At 34.6% G+C, this 18589-nt stretch overlaps 2 protein-coding genes across 10 annotated transcripts in view; both read right to left on the reverse strand.

The window, feature by feature from the left end:
* ctso (cathepsin O) overlaps positions 1-9270 on the reverse strand; it is a 12802-nt gene extending 3532 nt beyond the window's left edge. For 4 of the 6 annotated variants that reach the window (XR_015507771.1, XR_015507770.1, XR_015507769.1 and 1 more), the window contains exons 1-6: positions 8986-9270; positions 7753-7861; positions 7530-7669; positions 7260-7427; positions 4290-4411; positions 494-657 (exon numbers count right to left, since the gene is read on the reverse strand). Coding sequence is in view for 1 of the 6 variants with exons in the window: in XM_087281846.1 (XP_087137972.1) it covers positions 494-657; positions 4290-4411; positions 7260-7427; positions 7530-7669; positions 7753-7861; positions 8986-9159 (877 nt within the window). In the remaining 5 variants the exon portion in view is untranslated. Of the gene's footprint in view, positions 1-493; positions 658-1437; positions 3215-3445; positions 5123-6433; positions 7428-7529; positions 7670-7752; positions 7862-8985 lie in introns of those variants that run through there. The other 2 variants (XR_015507772.1, XR_015507773.1) reach the window with 2 other exon arrangements.
* Positions 9271-11560: 2290 nt separating this feature from the next.
* The window catches only part of rnf130 (ring finger protein 130), a 78094-nt gene continuing 71065 nt past the window's right edge, over positions 11561-18589 (reverse strand). For 2 of the 4 annotated variants that reach the window (XM_087280507.1, XM_087280505.1), the window contains exons 9-10: positions 17997-18090; positions 11561-15785 (exon numbers count right to left, since the gene is read on the reverse strand). In XM_087280507.1, coding sequence (XP_087136633.1) covers positions 15770-15785; positions 17997-18090 — 110 coding nt within the window. In that variant the 3' untranslated portion in view covers positions 11561-15769. The remainder of the gene's footprint in view (positions 15786-17996; positions 18091-18589) is intronic. The other 2 variants (XM_087280506.1, NM_001020465.3) reach the window with 2 other exon arrangements.

Below are 18589 nucleotides of genomic sequence, written 5' to 3' on the forward strand. Positions count from 1 at the left end.
CTAATAATTCAGGGGGGTTAAAAATTCAACTGAATACAGACTTCAACTGTATTTATTTATTTATTTATTTTTGTTAACTATGATAACCCAGTTCCAAACTAATCAAAAACCATCTCAGTATTATAAAAACTTTTGACAAACTGATTACCTGCAATAACACTCATTTATTGTCTCGGTTTTGTTTAATCTAACATGGTGACACCAAGCATCCATTGTATTAATGTTAATAGTAATAACTGACAGTGCTTAATTCAAAGTACTACATAAACAGCACAAAACAAATCGAGGAGAGGATAAACGCAGCGGACAGCTTGCTGATTACACCGCAGACGCATCAGGCAGTTTTCTGGGATGTTGGCGCACTGCCCGTGTTTACCAACTCAATTTTGTGCCCCTGACAGGACGTAATCCATGAAGGCCAGCGCTCTGAACCTCTCTATGCTCTAAGGCACAAGTAAAGAGTGTTAAAGCAACCGTGTCTGCGTGTGTGTACCTGTGGTATCATAACCGGTGATCAGTACGGCATGGTTGGCCTTGTGGCTGGAGCAGTGATGCTGAATGATGCCACCCAGGTAATCCTGCCAGCTGATGGCATCCACGATGACAACAAGAGGCCCAAAATCCACCAGTGCACTCATCATCACCTCCTCCTGTCCACTAGAACAACACAGCAGTCCTATTGTAGTCGATATATATGATGCAACCCAGGCTCATTCTGAAAACGTACCACTATATATACTTCTGTAGAGAGAAAAATACTGTACATCGCAGGAGGCATGTTTTTTGTTGCAGTTTTTGTTTTCACGAATCCACCAGAGGCCAACAAAAAGCAATCCAGAAAAAGAAAAGCTCTAACCTAGTTTTTACAACGTTTTCAGATTTTACCACATTTTTACCCTGCTATTTACTTTTGTTTTTGTCTTACCCACTTTCTGTAACCGTTCTTCGCCAAAATTCGAACCCCGTCATCGTGGTGAATTCATCTCTGCGTCTCAAGTCCGTCGAATTACATGGCAAGTTAACTGGACAAACAGCAGGAAAGCCTTCCATACAGAGGTAACTGCTGATAAGCGTGAAAATTAGCCCCGTCATACCACCCCATAGCATTCGTTTTAAAGATGAATTGCAGCCATACGTACTTCTGGCAACATAGTTCTGCAGAGATGTTTATAGGGCCACATTTTCAGAATGAGCCTACGTTGATCTAATGCATACTGCACAATTACTTAATACAGATGCTAGATTGCACAATAAAAGTAATTATCATCAGTCTGTCTGTGCAATCTGAAAAAAAAGACTAAATTAAAGCTAAAAAAGTCAAGCACTAACAAAACTTCTTCAAAAACTGATTATTGGAAAATGTAATCACTGAAATCCATATTATTTTTCTTCTTCTTCTTCATCTTATTATTATTATTATTATTATTATTATTATTATTATTATTATTATTATTTTACTATGAAAGTCAATGGTTTCCAACATTCTTCAAAATATGTTCTTTTGTGTTCAACAGAAGAAAAACTCAAGCTGCTTTGGAACAACACAAGGGTAAGCTAATGATGGCAGAAATGTCATTTTTGGGTGAACTATCCCTTTAAGTACATTGATAAAAATAGCAAACTGTCAGCAGGTATGTTATATTTTAGGTTGACAAAAACATTATAAATAATTCTGATAAATAGCAGCTGTTTTGTTTGTTTACAGGGTTCATACACATTTTTACTACAAAATTCTATGACTTTTCAAGGTCTTTCAAGTTAATATTTATGACCCAATGTTTCATGTAATGACTCCATATGCGTGGTAAATCATAAAACGTTTACATTTATTATAGCATATTATAAAACACGCAATAGTTTCAATTTATTTTTATATCTATGTAAAATAGATGAAGCTTACACAGCACTAACAATGTGAGAGCATGTTTTTGGCCAAGAAAAGAAAAGAAGTAAAAACAACTAACCTCCATTTCCAGTATACAGATATTGGTCAATCTAAATAGTTTGTTAAACAAGTAATAGTAGTTAAAATTACTTCTATTATAAAGCCGCGATCACACTGCACTTTTCGCTCCATAGACTTCCATTTATAGGCATGTGAATGCGGCAGACAAGAAACGCAAGCACTTGTGACAAGTTTCGTATTTTACTGCATTCAAGCTTGGTAAATTCTTACCTGCAAAATCACATCAGGTTGATTGTGTGAGACCTATAGAAGATTATTTAAATTAAGAAATTGAAAATATGGAGCAATCGCTTACTTTTATTAATGTCTAATCATATTGTTTAATCCCTTCCCTTTTCGCAGCGCCGTACGAATTTTGCAAGCACAAGCTCTAGTTTGACCGCAGCTTAAGTCGCTCTGGACAAAAATGTCTGCTAAATGACTAAATGTAAACGTAATTTCCATGACTTTTCCAAAATCTTGTGGGTTTTTCTTTTTTTTCCAAAACTTTTTCAGGCCTGGAAAATGCCATGTAAAAATTCCATGACTTACCAGGTTTTCCATGACCATATGAACCCTGTTTAGAACAAATGACCACCTAGAAATTATAAAGACTTGCACAGTATTATTATATCAATATATTATTAAGTTCTATTATTAAGTATCACACACACCCATACACATGCAATTAATAATGTTATGACATAATATTTAAGACTTTTAAGCCAGGACTTTTTTTTTATAAATAATGAAAATGTGTTGTCACTGATTAAAAATTCTTCTGAAAACTCAATTTGGACAATATTAAATTTGGTGTCAATTTGGCCAAGTTAACAGATGTCTATGTTGTCCATTTCGAAAAAGTGACCCACTAATGCTCTCAATGTTAAAAACATCATGGAAAAGCTGAATTTCAGCATCCTTATTCCAATTTTCTGTCTCATATATGTTAGACTTTACATTTTTTTCACCCACTGCTAATATAAATGTTGCTGCTGCTGTTAAAAGTTGAAATGGTGCTATTCACGTCATTTAAAAAAATTACATTTAAACGGATAGCTCACCCAAAAAATGTTATTTACTCTCCATTTACTGACCCTCAGTTGGTTCCAAACCTTAATTCAGTTCAATTCCTGTTAATTTATATTGAACTTTCCACAATGTAGATTGTGTTAAAGCAGCTTATCAGTTCTACTAAAGTTTAGATTTTAAAGTTGAAGTTTAGTTTAGTGTGGTTTAAAAAGAAAAAGAAAAAAAACTCCAGAAAAACTAGGCTCTGTTGGGCAGGACCATTAATCTTCTGGCCAAACTTCTTGTGTGGAGCTGCAGTCTAGGTGTCAGAGGCTGGAGAAGCTGGACGTCCATCGCGGAGAAGCTGCAGGTGTGAGTAGGGCACCGGTGGGAGGTCAGGCTGGCCAACAGGATCAAGGCGGGGACTCGTTTGTCATGGTGGTCTTTCAGGAATCAGTCTCGTGCACTCAATTCCTTCATGACAACCACAGCATCAGCTCGGGATACGGCCTGGATTATGGACACCTTGGGATCATCTCTTCACAGGTCTTGGATCGCATCAGTGGAGCTGCACAGTCTCTAGGGACCTCAGAATGAGTATCCCCAGGTGGTTTATGAGTTTCTTAATTCTTTTAAGCTAAAACTGAAAACCTGTAACCGTTGACTTCCACAAAAGGGAAAACAAAAACAATGGTAGTCAATGGTTACAGTTTCCAACATTTGGTGGAGGGTGAGTAAATAATGACGGAATTTTCTTTACTTTTGGGTGAACTGTGAACCATTTACCATTATAGACTACCTATTCTTAAAACCCCTTTAAAAAAGATGAAGATTAGAGATGAAAGTGAAATTTCAATATTGACAAAAAGTTGTAAATGAAACAGCATGTTCAGATCAGTGCTTTTGATATCACTGTGTCAAAAACAGAAGTGAAACTTTCAATAAATATTGCCTTTGCAAACTGGTTATCGGGCACATGCTAAATGAATCAATATTGGTCAATCTTTAATTCTGACATAATCACAGCAAGAACACTGTGTAAGACAGACTGACATCTGGCACAAATATAAGCCGACGAAACACAGGTCAGTTGGTTTGGCATTCGACCAGTAGTACGTGAGTTTTGTGAGCATAACAGTCACTGGCCGTTCAGCACCTGACCCTGAGTCGCAAACACAACTGACAAGAACAAATGAGTAAGCATAAAACTGGCCCTCGTCCCAACAAACCCCAACCTTGAATTTGAATAGTACATGAGACCACGCCGCATTTAATGCAACAACACAGCTGACTGCCGATGTAAAGCGCCATCTGCATATGTTAAATCCATTACCTGAAGTCATAAGCGGAGTAATTCCTCACTGCCACTCCAGCGTGAGCCTGAGGAAAGAACTGGCAGACTCCATCAGCACCTTTGAACGGATACTCCGCCTCACTCACTAACTTTAGCTTGCTCTGAAATGAAAAAGACATAAAGCAGGATATTAGGATGCGCCAATTATGGAATATCGGAGCAGATAAACACCTTTAATCAGCATCTCATGTGGCTCATACTGACAGCTTTACTTTACTGGAGTGTTAATACTTTGAGGAACCAACGCAACAAGCTAATTAGTTGAAATCTGTATTACAATCTTAATTAAAAATCTTGTTTAAAAAAAATAACCCAGATGTCTTTTAAAAGCTTAGGATGTGATCAGACGTGATCTAACTTAATTGCTGCTTTTTAATGTGCACTGAATTATGTTATGTTTGCTAAATTTAGGGAACATGATACAAATGATAATATTGTAATAATTAGCTTAAACTTATCATAGTGGTGGTGGGTTACTCTACTTTTTTAAAGTTTTTGAAAGACGGTGCCTACTCAACAACACAAATGTATACTTTTAAAATATTTATTAAAGAGTACTGTAATAAAAGTCATGTCTGAATGCTGAATTTTCAGCATCTTTAATACAGTCTTTAGTTTCATGTGATCCTTTAGAAATTATTTTATTAGTGCTGTTTTATCATGATCAATACATTTAGTGTTCTGTTATATTTCTGCTCTGTGTAGATCTTAAAATAGTTTTTTTTTTGGCTGCTTTTTAAACTACTTATTTAAAATGCGCTGAATCAACACAATTCTTGAGGTTTCCATGGGACAACACTTTTTTTTTTATTCTACTTAAATTTGTGAAAACAATTAAGTTAACCTAATCAATTTTTGTTAGGACAACATGAAGGAATTGTGTGGAATCCAGTATTTTTTATAATGAGTCTAACTGTGTGTTCACACCGAAAGCAGCGAGAGCATCAAAGTAGCCAGAAGTCATTCATTTTCAAAGGGGCTGGCGGCAGTAAGCTGCAAGGCGTGGTGCATCTCCGCCAATGTGGGCATCGATTTGAAATCAAGTCAATTTTATGGTAATGAGCTGTGATGTGGTTAGGCATCAAGCAATCAGAATGTTCCACCACTTGAGAGGGTTGCAGAAAACCAGTGAACTTTGGTACAGTTGGGTAACAGTTGTTCCCAAGGGTTTAAATATTGCCATTAAGTTTCCAATTATTTACAATGTTTTTTTTTTTTTTACAGGGACATACATAAAAAAAGTTACTGGTGAGCCGATGTGCATTAATGTATATATATATATATATATATATATATATATATATATATATATAATGTATACATATATATAAGCCACACCACACACAACAACTTGATTTTCCATAGTTAACGTCAAATGAGTTTGACAAAAAGCGTGCAACATTTTCATGCTAAAAAGCTTGTTTTTATGCAAGAGCGTGAGCAATTTGCTGATATGCTGCAATGGTCCCTTTAAATACAAGATCAATGCAGCGAATTTTCTCGGTGCCGGAGCTGTGAAGGCGACAGACAGCGTTGTCGCCAAGGAGACCAGAGCAGCCAGAGCGAACTTTGACACTCTCACCGCCTTCGGTATGAACGCACAGTAATGAAACATACAACATATCAAAGTGTCTTTAGTGTTACCCTGTTTAAAAACACACACACACACACACACACACACACAAACACACAAACACACACACACACAAACACACACACACACACACACACACACACACACACACACACACACACACACACACACACACACACACACACACACACACACACACACACACACACACACACACACACACACACACACACACACACACACACACACACACACACACACACAAAATAAAGTGTCTTTGGTGTTTCCCTGTTAAAAAAAAAAAAATTAAATTAAATTTAATGTATGATGTATGATGTCATTAACATGGTCGCACAGGGCACGTTATGTTCTTCAAAACCTTTGGGATAATGTCACTACATTAATCAGCGAATATAAAATAAATAACCTGGTTTATTAATGAATTTTAATGGAAATAAATGCATATATTGATTTTTATATTATTAATATTATTATTATTGTAAATATTGAAAGTTGTGCAGCTTAATGCTATCTCTTCACAAACATCAAGGTCTGTGTCACTAGTTAAAATTGCTTATTTGAACATTCTTCAAAACATTCGGGATAAAGTAACTAGAAAAGTCTATAAATAAAAATATATAACCTCGATCTAGTGTTTTATAGACATTTTAATGAAAAAAGCATCCATATTATGCATTTAATATTATGATTCATTCATTTCCCTTCAGTTTATTCTCTATTTCAGAGGTCGCCACAGTGTAATAAACCGCCAACTATTCCAGCATACGCTTTACTTAGCGGATATCTTCCAGCTGCAACCCAGTATTAGAAAACACTCATACTGTACACACTCAGTTACACACTAATACACTACGGACAATTCAGTTCACCCAATTCACCTATAGTGCATGTCTTTGGACTGTGGGGGAAACTGGAGCACCTGGAGGAAACCCAAGCCAACACGGGGACAACATGTAATCTCCACACAGAAATGCCAGGTCCAGCCGGGACTCGAACCAGCGACCTTCTTGCTGTGAGGTGACAGTGCTAACTACTGGGCCACCGTGGCACCCAATATTATTATTATTATTATCAATATTGTGCTGATTAATGTTTTCTCTTCACAAAAACAGGAAGAAAAGTAAATGCAATTAAAAGGCCAAAATTTAGGTGATCCTGTATAATGTTCCAGTGTCATTCAGCATACGTGAATACTGCACCAGCTGTGTCCAAACCATTTAAACAAACTGTCATGACTCCATGATCAATAGTAATCCATTCAAAATATCAACAAATTCCATTCACCCAGTTATTTCATCATCATAATAAAAAAAAGAGTGAGCATATGACAGCACCTGTGTGAGCCAGTACAGAGCCTCAACCGGAGATCCACCATTACAGCCCTGGTTTTGATAAGAACAGTCTATAACCTGCTGAACACTGAGCTGCTGTAGTTTCTCTCCACCTTTAGCAGACACTGATTCAATGGCCTCTACGATACTGAAGGCCCAGCATCCTCCACACTAAAAGAAAGTGCAAGAGGAAAATTATCTCTGAGACAATTCTTACTTGAGTTAACGTTGAATGGAAAAGAAAATAGCCTGATCTTAACATCTCCACCTTACCGATCCCTGATTATGGACTGGTCCGACAACTCCATGGTCCCTCCAATCAAACCTGGGTGGATTATTCGCTTTAACTTTAATTTCAGACTTGGACTGGTCAAACTTTGGAGCTGCCTCAGCCCTAGCTGTGAGATATTGCTCTGAGAAACAAATGGAACACGTCAGATGACATTGTACATGTATGTTCATCTGTAAGCATCTGCAGTCTACATTATGTACTTACCTTTAAATTGCTTTTGAGACAAGTAAGAGAATTGGTTTACTCCATATTGGGCAGATTGGTTTGATTTCCCAAGAGCTGAGTTCAGAAAGGCCTGTCTCTGTAGTGAACTCTGCATCGAGATAAAACGACATGTGACCAGAGGCATCTCGCATAACAGGTGAAACATGACACTTTTCCTCATGTGATTAACAGCACATGACAAAAAACTATTGGCATTACTGGTATTGTTTTATTTATTTATTTATTTACTTATTTATTTTAAATGTGTAACATAAACCCTAAACAATTTTTTAAATTGTAGTGTGATAAGGTAAGTATTCATAGTAGTTATAGCTTTAGTTGTTAGCAATTATTATAGCTTTAAATATAGCAAATACAAAACCTGAGTGGAGCCACTGAAGTGCAATGGGTGAAAGGCTATTTTCACTATGTATTAGTGGTCATATTTATGAGAAGATATAGATGAATTGTCAAATTTCTGATTTTAAAAGTCATGATTATGACATTCTAATTAAGAACTATTTCAATTCAATTCATCTTTATTTGTATAGCGCTTTTACAATGTAGAAAGAAGACTTAAAGTCACAGTTATAAGTCTAATAAGAAACAATTTAGATACATTTTTATTTAAACATTTTTCTCTAATATTAAAATTAATAAAAAGTTTCAATTATGAATGTAACAAGTTTGAGTTTAAAGGTCAAAATGATAGCATATTATATAGAAATTCTTAATTTATTAGTAGAAAACAAGACAGAACGTGTAATTACACCGACTGATAACAAATAATAATGACTATGAATAAAACTATGACTAAGTCATTATAATAACAATACTACTAAGTCTTAAAACGAAAAAGCAACATAAAAATATCATGTAAGTTATGAGACAAAGTTTAAGTTATTAAAAGTCAAGACTTACTGAGATTAATTTACATATTTGAAATAAGGTTAACTACATATAAATGTAGAAATTATGACATAGGAAGTCAACATTAACGTTAGATAGCCTAAAAAACGAAATCATTATTTTTATGTTAGCAGGCCTATGTAAAACAGAAAAAAACACTTTTTTGATAGTTTGACATACGACATCGTTTATAACGGCTAAAACGATATTTAGTTCACTCACACATTCTCCCCGAAGTGATTTTGTTTGAATGAGTTTTTGTTTTATTGCTGTAGCTTGTAAGTTTTTTTTTTTTTTTTTTTTGTATTAGTGTACTGTAAATACCTGGTAATTAATCCACCTCTGATAAAGTTCATTGTTTACATCTTGCTGAAATGTATCTGAGTGCTGAAGTCGCTCTCCCTCCGTCAGAGATTTTCTAATAACTTCGACGCTGATGATTCCAGTGAGCAGTTCTTGGTAAATTATCAAAACAATAAATGTTAAAGAATGCGCCATTTAAACGAAGACATTAAGCAAACGTATAGCAACTCCTTTAACAACACACTTCAGCGTCTTTCATTTCTGCTGTAGATCATTTCCCGGATCATCAACATCGGTGTTTCTCCTGCAGCAGACCAGAGTGTGCAGCGCTTTACTGCCATCTAGCGGCATCTGAAGGCATTACATGTGCCCGCCCTCAGATTAAAAACTATGCACCGAGGGAATCACAGTCAGAGGTTACCTTTAACTCAGTAAAATTCATTTAATAAAAAGTAAGCTAAATTATAATGAATTTAACATAATGACGTTTATAAGCCGTGAGTCATCAAATTAGTCACAAGTCATAAATTAAAGGTCACGCTTGTGTTACTCGTTATTACAAAAGCAGCCTAATGTTTTATTAACTGAATTAACTAACACACATAGTACAATGTAGGTTACTATGTAAATATATTCATTTATATCAACCACAGTTTTGTAATATAAAGATTAAATTTAAAGTGGTTTAAATCACACTGTAAATATCCACACAACTCCTTCATGTTGTCCCAACACAAATTAAGTTAACCTAATTGTTTTTACAAATTTAAGTGGATTAAAAATAAAATATTTTAGTTGTCCCAGCTCATTTTAAATAAGTAAACTGTAAAACTATTATTTGATCAATTAGTTCTGACAGCACATGTTTAATGTCATTGTAACTTACTAAACTAAGTTAATCATGTACTAACTTAATTTTATAAGTTACACAAGCTGTTTTAATGTAAGTTAATTGGACTCATAAGCGTAATTAGATTCAGGTTCGAAAATTGAGTCAACCAGGATTTTTTTACAATGTAGTTTAAAGCACCATTAAAAAGATTTTTCAGTGTAGCTCATAATAATAATAATTATTTTTTTTGTATTTACAGTAGGACACTTACAAAGAATATCTTCATGGAACACGATCTTTACTTAATGTCCTAATGATTTTTGTCGTTTAAAAATTACACTTTTTACTCATATACATTTTTATTACCATAAATCAGGGGTGTCAAACTAAGTTCCTGGAGGGCCGCAACCCAGCACAGTGTATGTAGTTCCCACCCTGCTTCAGCACACTTACCTGTAGGGTTTAAACAAGCCTGAAGGATCTCTTAAACTGTTAAAAAAAAAAAAAAAAAAAAAAAGGTAGACTCAACTAAAAAATTTTAAGGCAGCAAACTTCAGGACATTTGAGTTGACTCAACTTTCAAACCAATTACTGCACTTGACTTCATTTAAGTTGAGTAAACTCAAAAGTGTCCTGAAGTTTGTTGCCTTAAAATTTTAAGTTGAGTTAACTTTTTTTTTTTACAGTGTAGTGAGTTTGATCAGGCGTGTTTATTTAGAGTTAAAGCTATGTTCAGAGTTTGACGCCTGTGCCATAAATGGGACACTATACACTCTCAGAAATAAAGGTTCAAGAGCTGTTACTGGGGTGGTACCTTTTCATAAGGTACACATTTGTAACTAAACAGATCCTTATTAATAACTCAAGGGTACATATTAATACCTAAAAAGTACAAAATTGTACCTCTTGAAATTATTAGTTACTAATATATAGTAAGGGACCATCCCAGTGAAAGTTGTCATAGCCTTATTTCTGAGAGTGTACCAGAAACGTACATTATCTCTCCCTGAAATGAAAACATAAATACAGTGAATAAAAAGTATTCCATCCCGAAACAATTCTAAAATGCAGATAGTTGATTTCTGAGAGTTGTTCTATAAAGGAATATGTCTTCATTTTGTTCTCAGTTTTTTTTTTTCTTTATTAAAAACACTTTACAAATGTACAAACCCGGTTATTGTCCTTGTCCTCAGCCCAATTGAAACTACAGCTTTAATAGTTTTGTTATGCTAAAAACTGTCATAATAAAAAAAACTTCAGAAATAGCATGTTTAAGTTGTTATCATTTACATCAATTGATTAAAAACATGAAATTATGAATAAATTCTATAAATAAATACTATTTTACAATTGTCCCCATGTTTTTGTCAGTCCTGTCACATTTGCATTCAATTCACAAAAAAATTGTGCAATATACCTTTAAGACTATGAGGTAGTGACATCATTTGATGGAGAAGCAGCTGACAATGATCAAGGATGATTTTATGATTTTAATATATGATATCATAAAATATGTGATTTTCATATGATTTTATGCGGGTTTTTGTATGATTTATCTGAAAAGAACAATCTTAAAGGTCAAGCTCTGTCACATTTTTTTTATTAGTGAAAATGTACGTTTCTGGTCGAATGTCCCAAAAAGTCTTGTGTATTTGGGTTTTGTTGTCCAGGGTCACACAGTATAGGCTGTATAAATAATACTAAAACAGCAATGATCCATGTTGCATTAATTTTAAACCTCACCCAAAGAATGAAAGCAGCACAGGCAATTCTGACAAGTTTAATGCTGAGGCAGTATGTAACATAGGTAGCCCGTTATCATGACCCACATAAAGCAGAGCCTTTACTCACTGAGTTTACTCAGAGCAGAGCTCCTGCCCAGTCCTGAACACAACTATATGACAAAAAACAAACCCGATGCAGAATCAGCAGCCCAGTAATGGTCACAATGTCACGACACCCACCCCCAAAAAACGAGAACGAAAAACAGACAGACACTCTTGTGCACGGACAAGATCCAGGAAAGACAAACTGTGCTAAGAGGCCACTTGAGAAAGAGAGAGATATATGAATTATTATATGCAAATACTGTATATATTCATATATGTTTATGTATATTAGGTCCCCTTGCTTGGAACTGATTAGTATTCGCCATAGGTATTCCATAGGATTTTCTTTAAATACATGTTTCAAACATTTTCATTCTATGTACAGAGAAATACTGTATATTTCTACGAGGAAGTAACGGTGATTTGTCGAGGAGTTTTCCAGTGCTATCAGACCAGCACTAATCGTGAAGCTGCAGCATTTTGAGCACATGAAGGACGAGTTTGTTCGCATCTGAGACGCCGTTTAGAGCTACAAAAAGCAGAGATACAAAGCAGACAGTCTTCAATAAAGGCTCAGTTTTCCCATCCAGCTTTTAAGACCGTCCAACAGAGAGTTTTCCCCATCTGGAACAATATTGGAACGCAAATTACATACATGAGACGACGGTTGAGACTACATTTGTAGAGAACTGAGAGAACCAACTATGAGGTACTTTCAACATCCGATGTCTTTTGAAAACGTCTTTCAAAGAGAGAAAAACAAGTGTAAAAGGAGGCTGATGATGTGCAATAGTCCAGTCACATCCGCTTGAGGCGATGAAAGTTCTACAGCGGTAGAGTTTATTCGCCAGAGTCAGTGTGTGTTCACTGTCAATTCTCCATTTTACACTCAGAAAGGTTGTTCCCCAAAGTCTGGGGTTTGGGAAGAGGATGATGGAGGAATGGGCTTAAGGTGTTGAGGTGCGTGTCCTCAGGATTTGTTGTCGTCGTACATGTCCAGAGACGCCTGGATGTCTGGAAGCTCCATCTCACAGACGACGCTGCGCGGAGACACAGAGTTACGGTTGAAGAAATGACCAGCTGAAAAACAGATAAACAGCACGTTATTGCTGATCAAAATACTTTTTGTGTATGAAATGAGAAAGATGAAAGGAAGGAAGGGAGGAATGGCAATTAAATATTTAATATTCTGCTGCTGCTGCTGGAGAATGAAAAAACTTGCATAAAGGCTGTGCTCAAAGCTGACATTTCATCTCAGTACAAAATCAATGTTGGTCTGTTTTGTGTAATCAACACTTATTATGCCCTTCACACCAGACCAATTAATTACCATCAACCTTCTCAGTGGAAATCAGAATGTGTTTGTGTAGGTGTTTTGTGAATAAACAGATGTAAGTGGATGTGATGGGCATATTTTTTGTCTATATTTTTCTATTTTATTTATTTTACACTAATAATAAATTAACTGTAAATAGAAGCACTTCAAGTGCTAGAACCTAAAGAACTTGTAATGGTTCTCTGGTGTTTCTTTGGGGTGGTAACTCCTGTTCTACTGCAGTGTTTCTCAACCACGTTCCTGGGGCACCACCACTCGGTACATTTTGCATGTCTCCTTCACCAAACACACCTGATGCAGATCATCAGCTCATTAGCTGAAAGACCTGTAATGGGTGTGAAAGATGAAGGAGACATCCAAAACATGCAGTACTGGTAATCCTCCATGAACGTGGTTGAGAAACACAGTGCTAAGGTACGTATCACTAAAAGTGGCTTGCAAACATAAGGGAACCACATAAAGTGCTATTTAGCACCGTAGTCTTTTTTTATTTATTTATTTATTTTTTTAACAGAGTTTAGAGCTACATACTGTAGCACCTTAATCACTACAAAGAACCAATGGAGCACCATTACATTTTATTGGCCATTTTGAGGGATGTAAACAAAAACAATTGTCCCAACGTATTTCCTGTTTTACATGTTTAATTTCTATAGTTTCCGAGAATCCAAAAAGCCACACATTGATAAGTAATGTTTTGATAGTTGTTTTAACATTAAGTTATGATTAAATTGCCTCTTGTTACAGTTATAAAATAGTTTGATAACTACCAGGGAATGTTCATGGGACAATGCCATGACCAAATTGAAATAGTCTATAGGTTCTGTACAACACTTAATTGGTTCACCTATTATTATGAGCTTTATGTACACGTAGATGAAGTCCTCATTTATAAGCTGTATAAACTGCAGGGTGTCAAAATAGATGTGTATAAGTGGATACACTGAATTATGTATCAATAAACAGCTTGCATGGGCCTATTTTTGGTGTCAATATCAAATTATGTTTCTATATGTGGACAGCAGATTAAATACAAACATCATGTTTGATGTTTTGTAAGAAAAATATGATGAAGTTATTTTGAAGAAGAATGGTTTTATTAGAGCATATAGCAGTCAGATGATAGACAGTACTTATTCAGCAGAATAAGTATGAATCCTTAACAGCTCAAACATTTTATAGGCCTGCAGTTTTACATCTTCCTGCCAAACTTATAAACCAGGTTTCACTTGAAATGTAAATGAATGTGATGCTCTTCAGTTCCCACATCTTTAGAAAAACAACCAAATGTTAAAGTGATAAGATGAAAAAAAATCTTCAGCAGTTATTTCAAGTGACCCTTGCTTGACCCGTTTGGTCAGCAGATGGTTCTTGATAACCTTCCGCCCTCCCATGCTTTAAGTGAAGAATCATCACTCAAGAGATTTGTTGGGAAGGGAGCATAGTTTAATACATAATTTATAAAATTTAAAAAATATTTGTAAAAAAAAAAAGTCAAAATATGAATGAAACACATTTTCACTGTCACTGAATTGTACGTCAAAATATGAATGATTATGAAAATAAACAAACTTTGTACTAATTAAAATAGGCGATTGATAATATGTCTTGACAAACATGAATAAGTCTTGATAATATGGCTGAAAAAAAAGGTAAATTATAAGTCAAAATATAAATTAATATGAAAATTAAACAACATACTTAATAAGAGCTGTACTTATTAAAGTTGGTGATAACACATCTTGCTGATGAATGGGTAAAACCTAGTGGTTTGAAGAAAATTTGTATAAAGTGTAAAAATGACAATTATTTGATCAACAAAACTTTGATCCTTTACGTTTTTGTAAATAAAATGCAACCTGTATGTAGATAAATCAACAAAAATCAATAACAACCAAAGTGTAATGTAAAGGAATTGAAATGTACAGGAGATTTTAATCCCCAAAAGCATGGTAAACTTGCATACAAATTACTTTTAATACATATATTAAGTGATAATGTGCATAGGTTAAATCACTTTTCTGACTTTAAAACTAGTTAATTTAGTTAGTGAATGCCTAATAATGTATATTACATCATAGAAGTATTCCCACATTAGCTCATCTGGATGCTTTTTAGGTTTTTATCTAAACTTTGCAGAAAAAAAGTGATTATTCTAGACTGAATTTGAACAGTCAAATAACCTTGAGTTACACAATCCTTAAAACAGTACACTGATACAAAACACAATCTGTCCTCATAGAAAGATACAGTATTTTTTAGTCCCCTTGGCTTGACTTACAGTAAAGCACTGAAATGTGCCTAAGTACCTCAATATCATGTGTCCAGTACACGTGATATGATGAAATAGGTTTGCTGGTCACCAAATAAACATTAGATTCAGAAGATTTAAAAATGTATCAAGGAGTAAAACTAGCACTAGTAACCATAAGCATATTCTATTATTCAGTACAACAAAGCCTTTTGCACAAAATATTTTTAATAAACACAAAAATATTAAATTTCACATTTGGCTTACAAAGGACTTTATAAAAGAACGCAAATATACATATTCAAGACATTTTTAGAGGAAAAATATTAGTCTAAGCTAAAAACAAAATAGTGCTTGTTAAATATTGCAAATGCAGAAGTATAGTTCATCAGCAGTCTCTGCCAGTGAAAAGCTATGAACATATTTACGTCTACAGAAGAAGTAAAACTTTGCTCTATTAGGACTACTAATGAGATCATGTGTAAGTGAACTTGAAGTGCAAGCAGCTTTCCGGGATGCATTTCTGTTTTTAGAAATCGGAGCTCCAGAAAACATCTTCATTCCAACATTGGCCTACAAGACATAAACACACACATGCAAATATTTAGCAAGACCTGCTGAAATCATGGAAATCTCATTATTCAAAATATTTATTTAAAGTGCCACTATTATGCCATTTTAAAGGTTCCTAATTTTGTTTATAGGACAACCCCTATAATGGGCTTACAGGAATTCAAGGTCAAAAAACTAATTCATTATTACATAACACAGCCTGCATCATCAGCTCTTTTCTCAAAGTGCCTGAAACAGTTTGTTCGAGGATTATACAAATGTGTTACAAACTTTTAAGCTTGTGCAGAGAGTAACACTGAAACACTATACTGATGACTATAGGCCCCATGGATTCTACAGATTTTTAGCCCACCATTGAGTCTATTTATTAGCTTGTGTTAATGCGTGTAAATTTATATTTATTCAGTTTTTAGTCAATAATTTCAGCAAAATTGACTAATAAACATTTTTATTTTATTTATTAACAATATAATTTGTAAAGTAACATTTTCTCTCTGTTAGTAGCAATTTTATATGAGAAACTTGTTTTGTTTAGCAAATATGTGGATCTAAACAGATTTTCATTAAATACAAGTTAAAAAGTTTTTTTTTTTCATTTATTTATTTAATATATTTAGTTTTTCAGTTAGGATACCCCTAAAATCATTTCCCATAAATCTGCAGATTTATTTTTTACTAATTTCTGCACAGAAATACACATTAACACAATATTCATATACAGTTTCCTTTGAGACACTATATATAAATGGGGCAATTTAACACATTTAGATAATATATACAAATTAGTGTCAATTATTACAATTATTTAGTGTTTACAGCTGCCACTAAGGCACTTATTATGCATTTACTATAAATAGAAGCTTGTTTTCCTAATTAATTAAAAACTAATTAGAAGTCTGAATTTATATCTCATAATTCTCAATAATTCTCACTTCCCTCTCACAATTGAGAGTTTGTAATTAACAGTTATGAGAATGTCACAATTCCAAACGTATATTTCACAATTCTGATGTCACAATTTTTATCTAGCAATTATTTATTGTTTTTACCTCACAATTCAAAGTATTTAAGAAGTATATATATATATATATATATATATATATATATATATATATATATATATATATATATATATATATATATATATATATATATATATATATATATATATATATATATATATATATATATATATATATATATATATATATATTGTTTAATGGAATGTCATTTCGCAGGGTTATAGGTTACTCACCCTTTACTTGTTCCAAACCAGTTTGACATTCTTTCTTCTGTTTACCACAATTGAAGATATTTTGAAAAATGCTGGAGAGCTGTAACCATTGATTTCCATAATATTCATTTTATATTAGGATGTCATGATGGTGCAGTGGGTAGCACAATTGCCTCACAGCAAGAAGTCACTGGTTCGAGCCTCAGCTGGGTCAGTTGGCATTTCTGTGTGAAGTTTGCATGTTCAGATTTCCCCCACAACTCCAAAGACATGTGGTATAGGTGAACTGGGTAAGCTAAATTGTCCATAGTGTATGTGTGTGAATGAGTGTGTATGGATGTTTCCCAGTGATGGGTTGCAGCTGGAAGGGCATCCGCTGCGTAAAACATATGCTGGCGTTTCATTGTGGTGACCCCTGATTAATAAAGATACTAAGCCGAAGGGAAAATGAATGAATGACTGAACGAATGAATGCTTTATATTACTATGGAAGTCAATGGTTACAGGTTTTCAGCTTTCTTCAAAATATCTTCTTGTGTGAACAGAAGAAGGAAACCTAAAGGTTTGAAACCACATGAGGGAGAGTAAATAGTCATCTAATTTTAATTTTTGGGTGAACTATCCCATTAAGTCAGAATAATTATTCAATTGACACATGGTTATACTGCAGAGAGGACAACTAGGTTCTAAGTTGCAATGGTCTGTAAGTCACAATTTGCATAAAATAATTGTCTGCCACTAGCCCTAAATGTTCATTATAAACATTATGAAGTGTATTTTAATTGACTCCTTAACCTAATCTTTATATGACTGCAAACATACTTTGCAGTAGTGAGAATTCTAGAAATGTTACATAAAGGCACTATATTTTTTTTATTCCATGTAAGAAACCAGCTTCCATACTGATGTGACAAGTCACACTGAACAGTAAGTACTAAATGAAGTATGCTATGTGTTTCAGAACATTCAATACTCACTCGTAATTGGTGGTGCTGGCTGTGGCTCTGATGATCATGTAACAAAGTGTGAGAGCTGAAAGGACACCGAAGCTGGCGACAATAAACCACTCTTCTGTTAACAGAGTAAAAGGGGGAGGGGTCATTTAATGTTGAGGGCGGGGCCACCGAATAATCTCGACAGACAGCCCAAAAGAAGCGGAAACTGGAGACAGGCGGAGGCGCGAAGAAAAGAGGAAGACTTCTCTAATCCGTGGAGAAGGAGAGGAAACCAGAGGCAAGCCATGATCGCGAAAACAAGACAAAACGCAGCACATTCACAGCACATGACACTTAGTGCTGGCATCTACAAAGCAGTGAGGCTCTGGCATCTGTTAGGAAGATGCAGTAGAGCAGCCAGAGATTTTGCAGTACAATTCTGTCAACAAATACACATTACTTATTTACTGATTTTTTTTAACATGCAGTACTACGATTTTACAAACAACAAGCATGAATAAAGTGCAGAGCTGTTCAACACCTGCTTTGGGTTATTTAACATAATTAATCACCACGATTCAAGCCTACGGGATGGGTTAAAATTGCTGAATATATTATTTTACAGACACAGCACC

This window comes from Danio rerio, chromosome 14, assembly GCF_052040795.2.
Source record: "Danio rerio strain M-AB ecotype USA chromosome 14, GRCz13ab, whole genome shotgun sequence".
Taxonomy (NCBI): domain Eukaryota; kingdom Metazoa; phylum Chordata; class Actinopteri; order Cypriniformes; family Danionidae; genus Danio; species Danio rerio.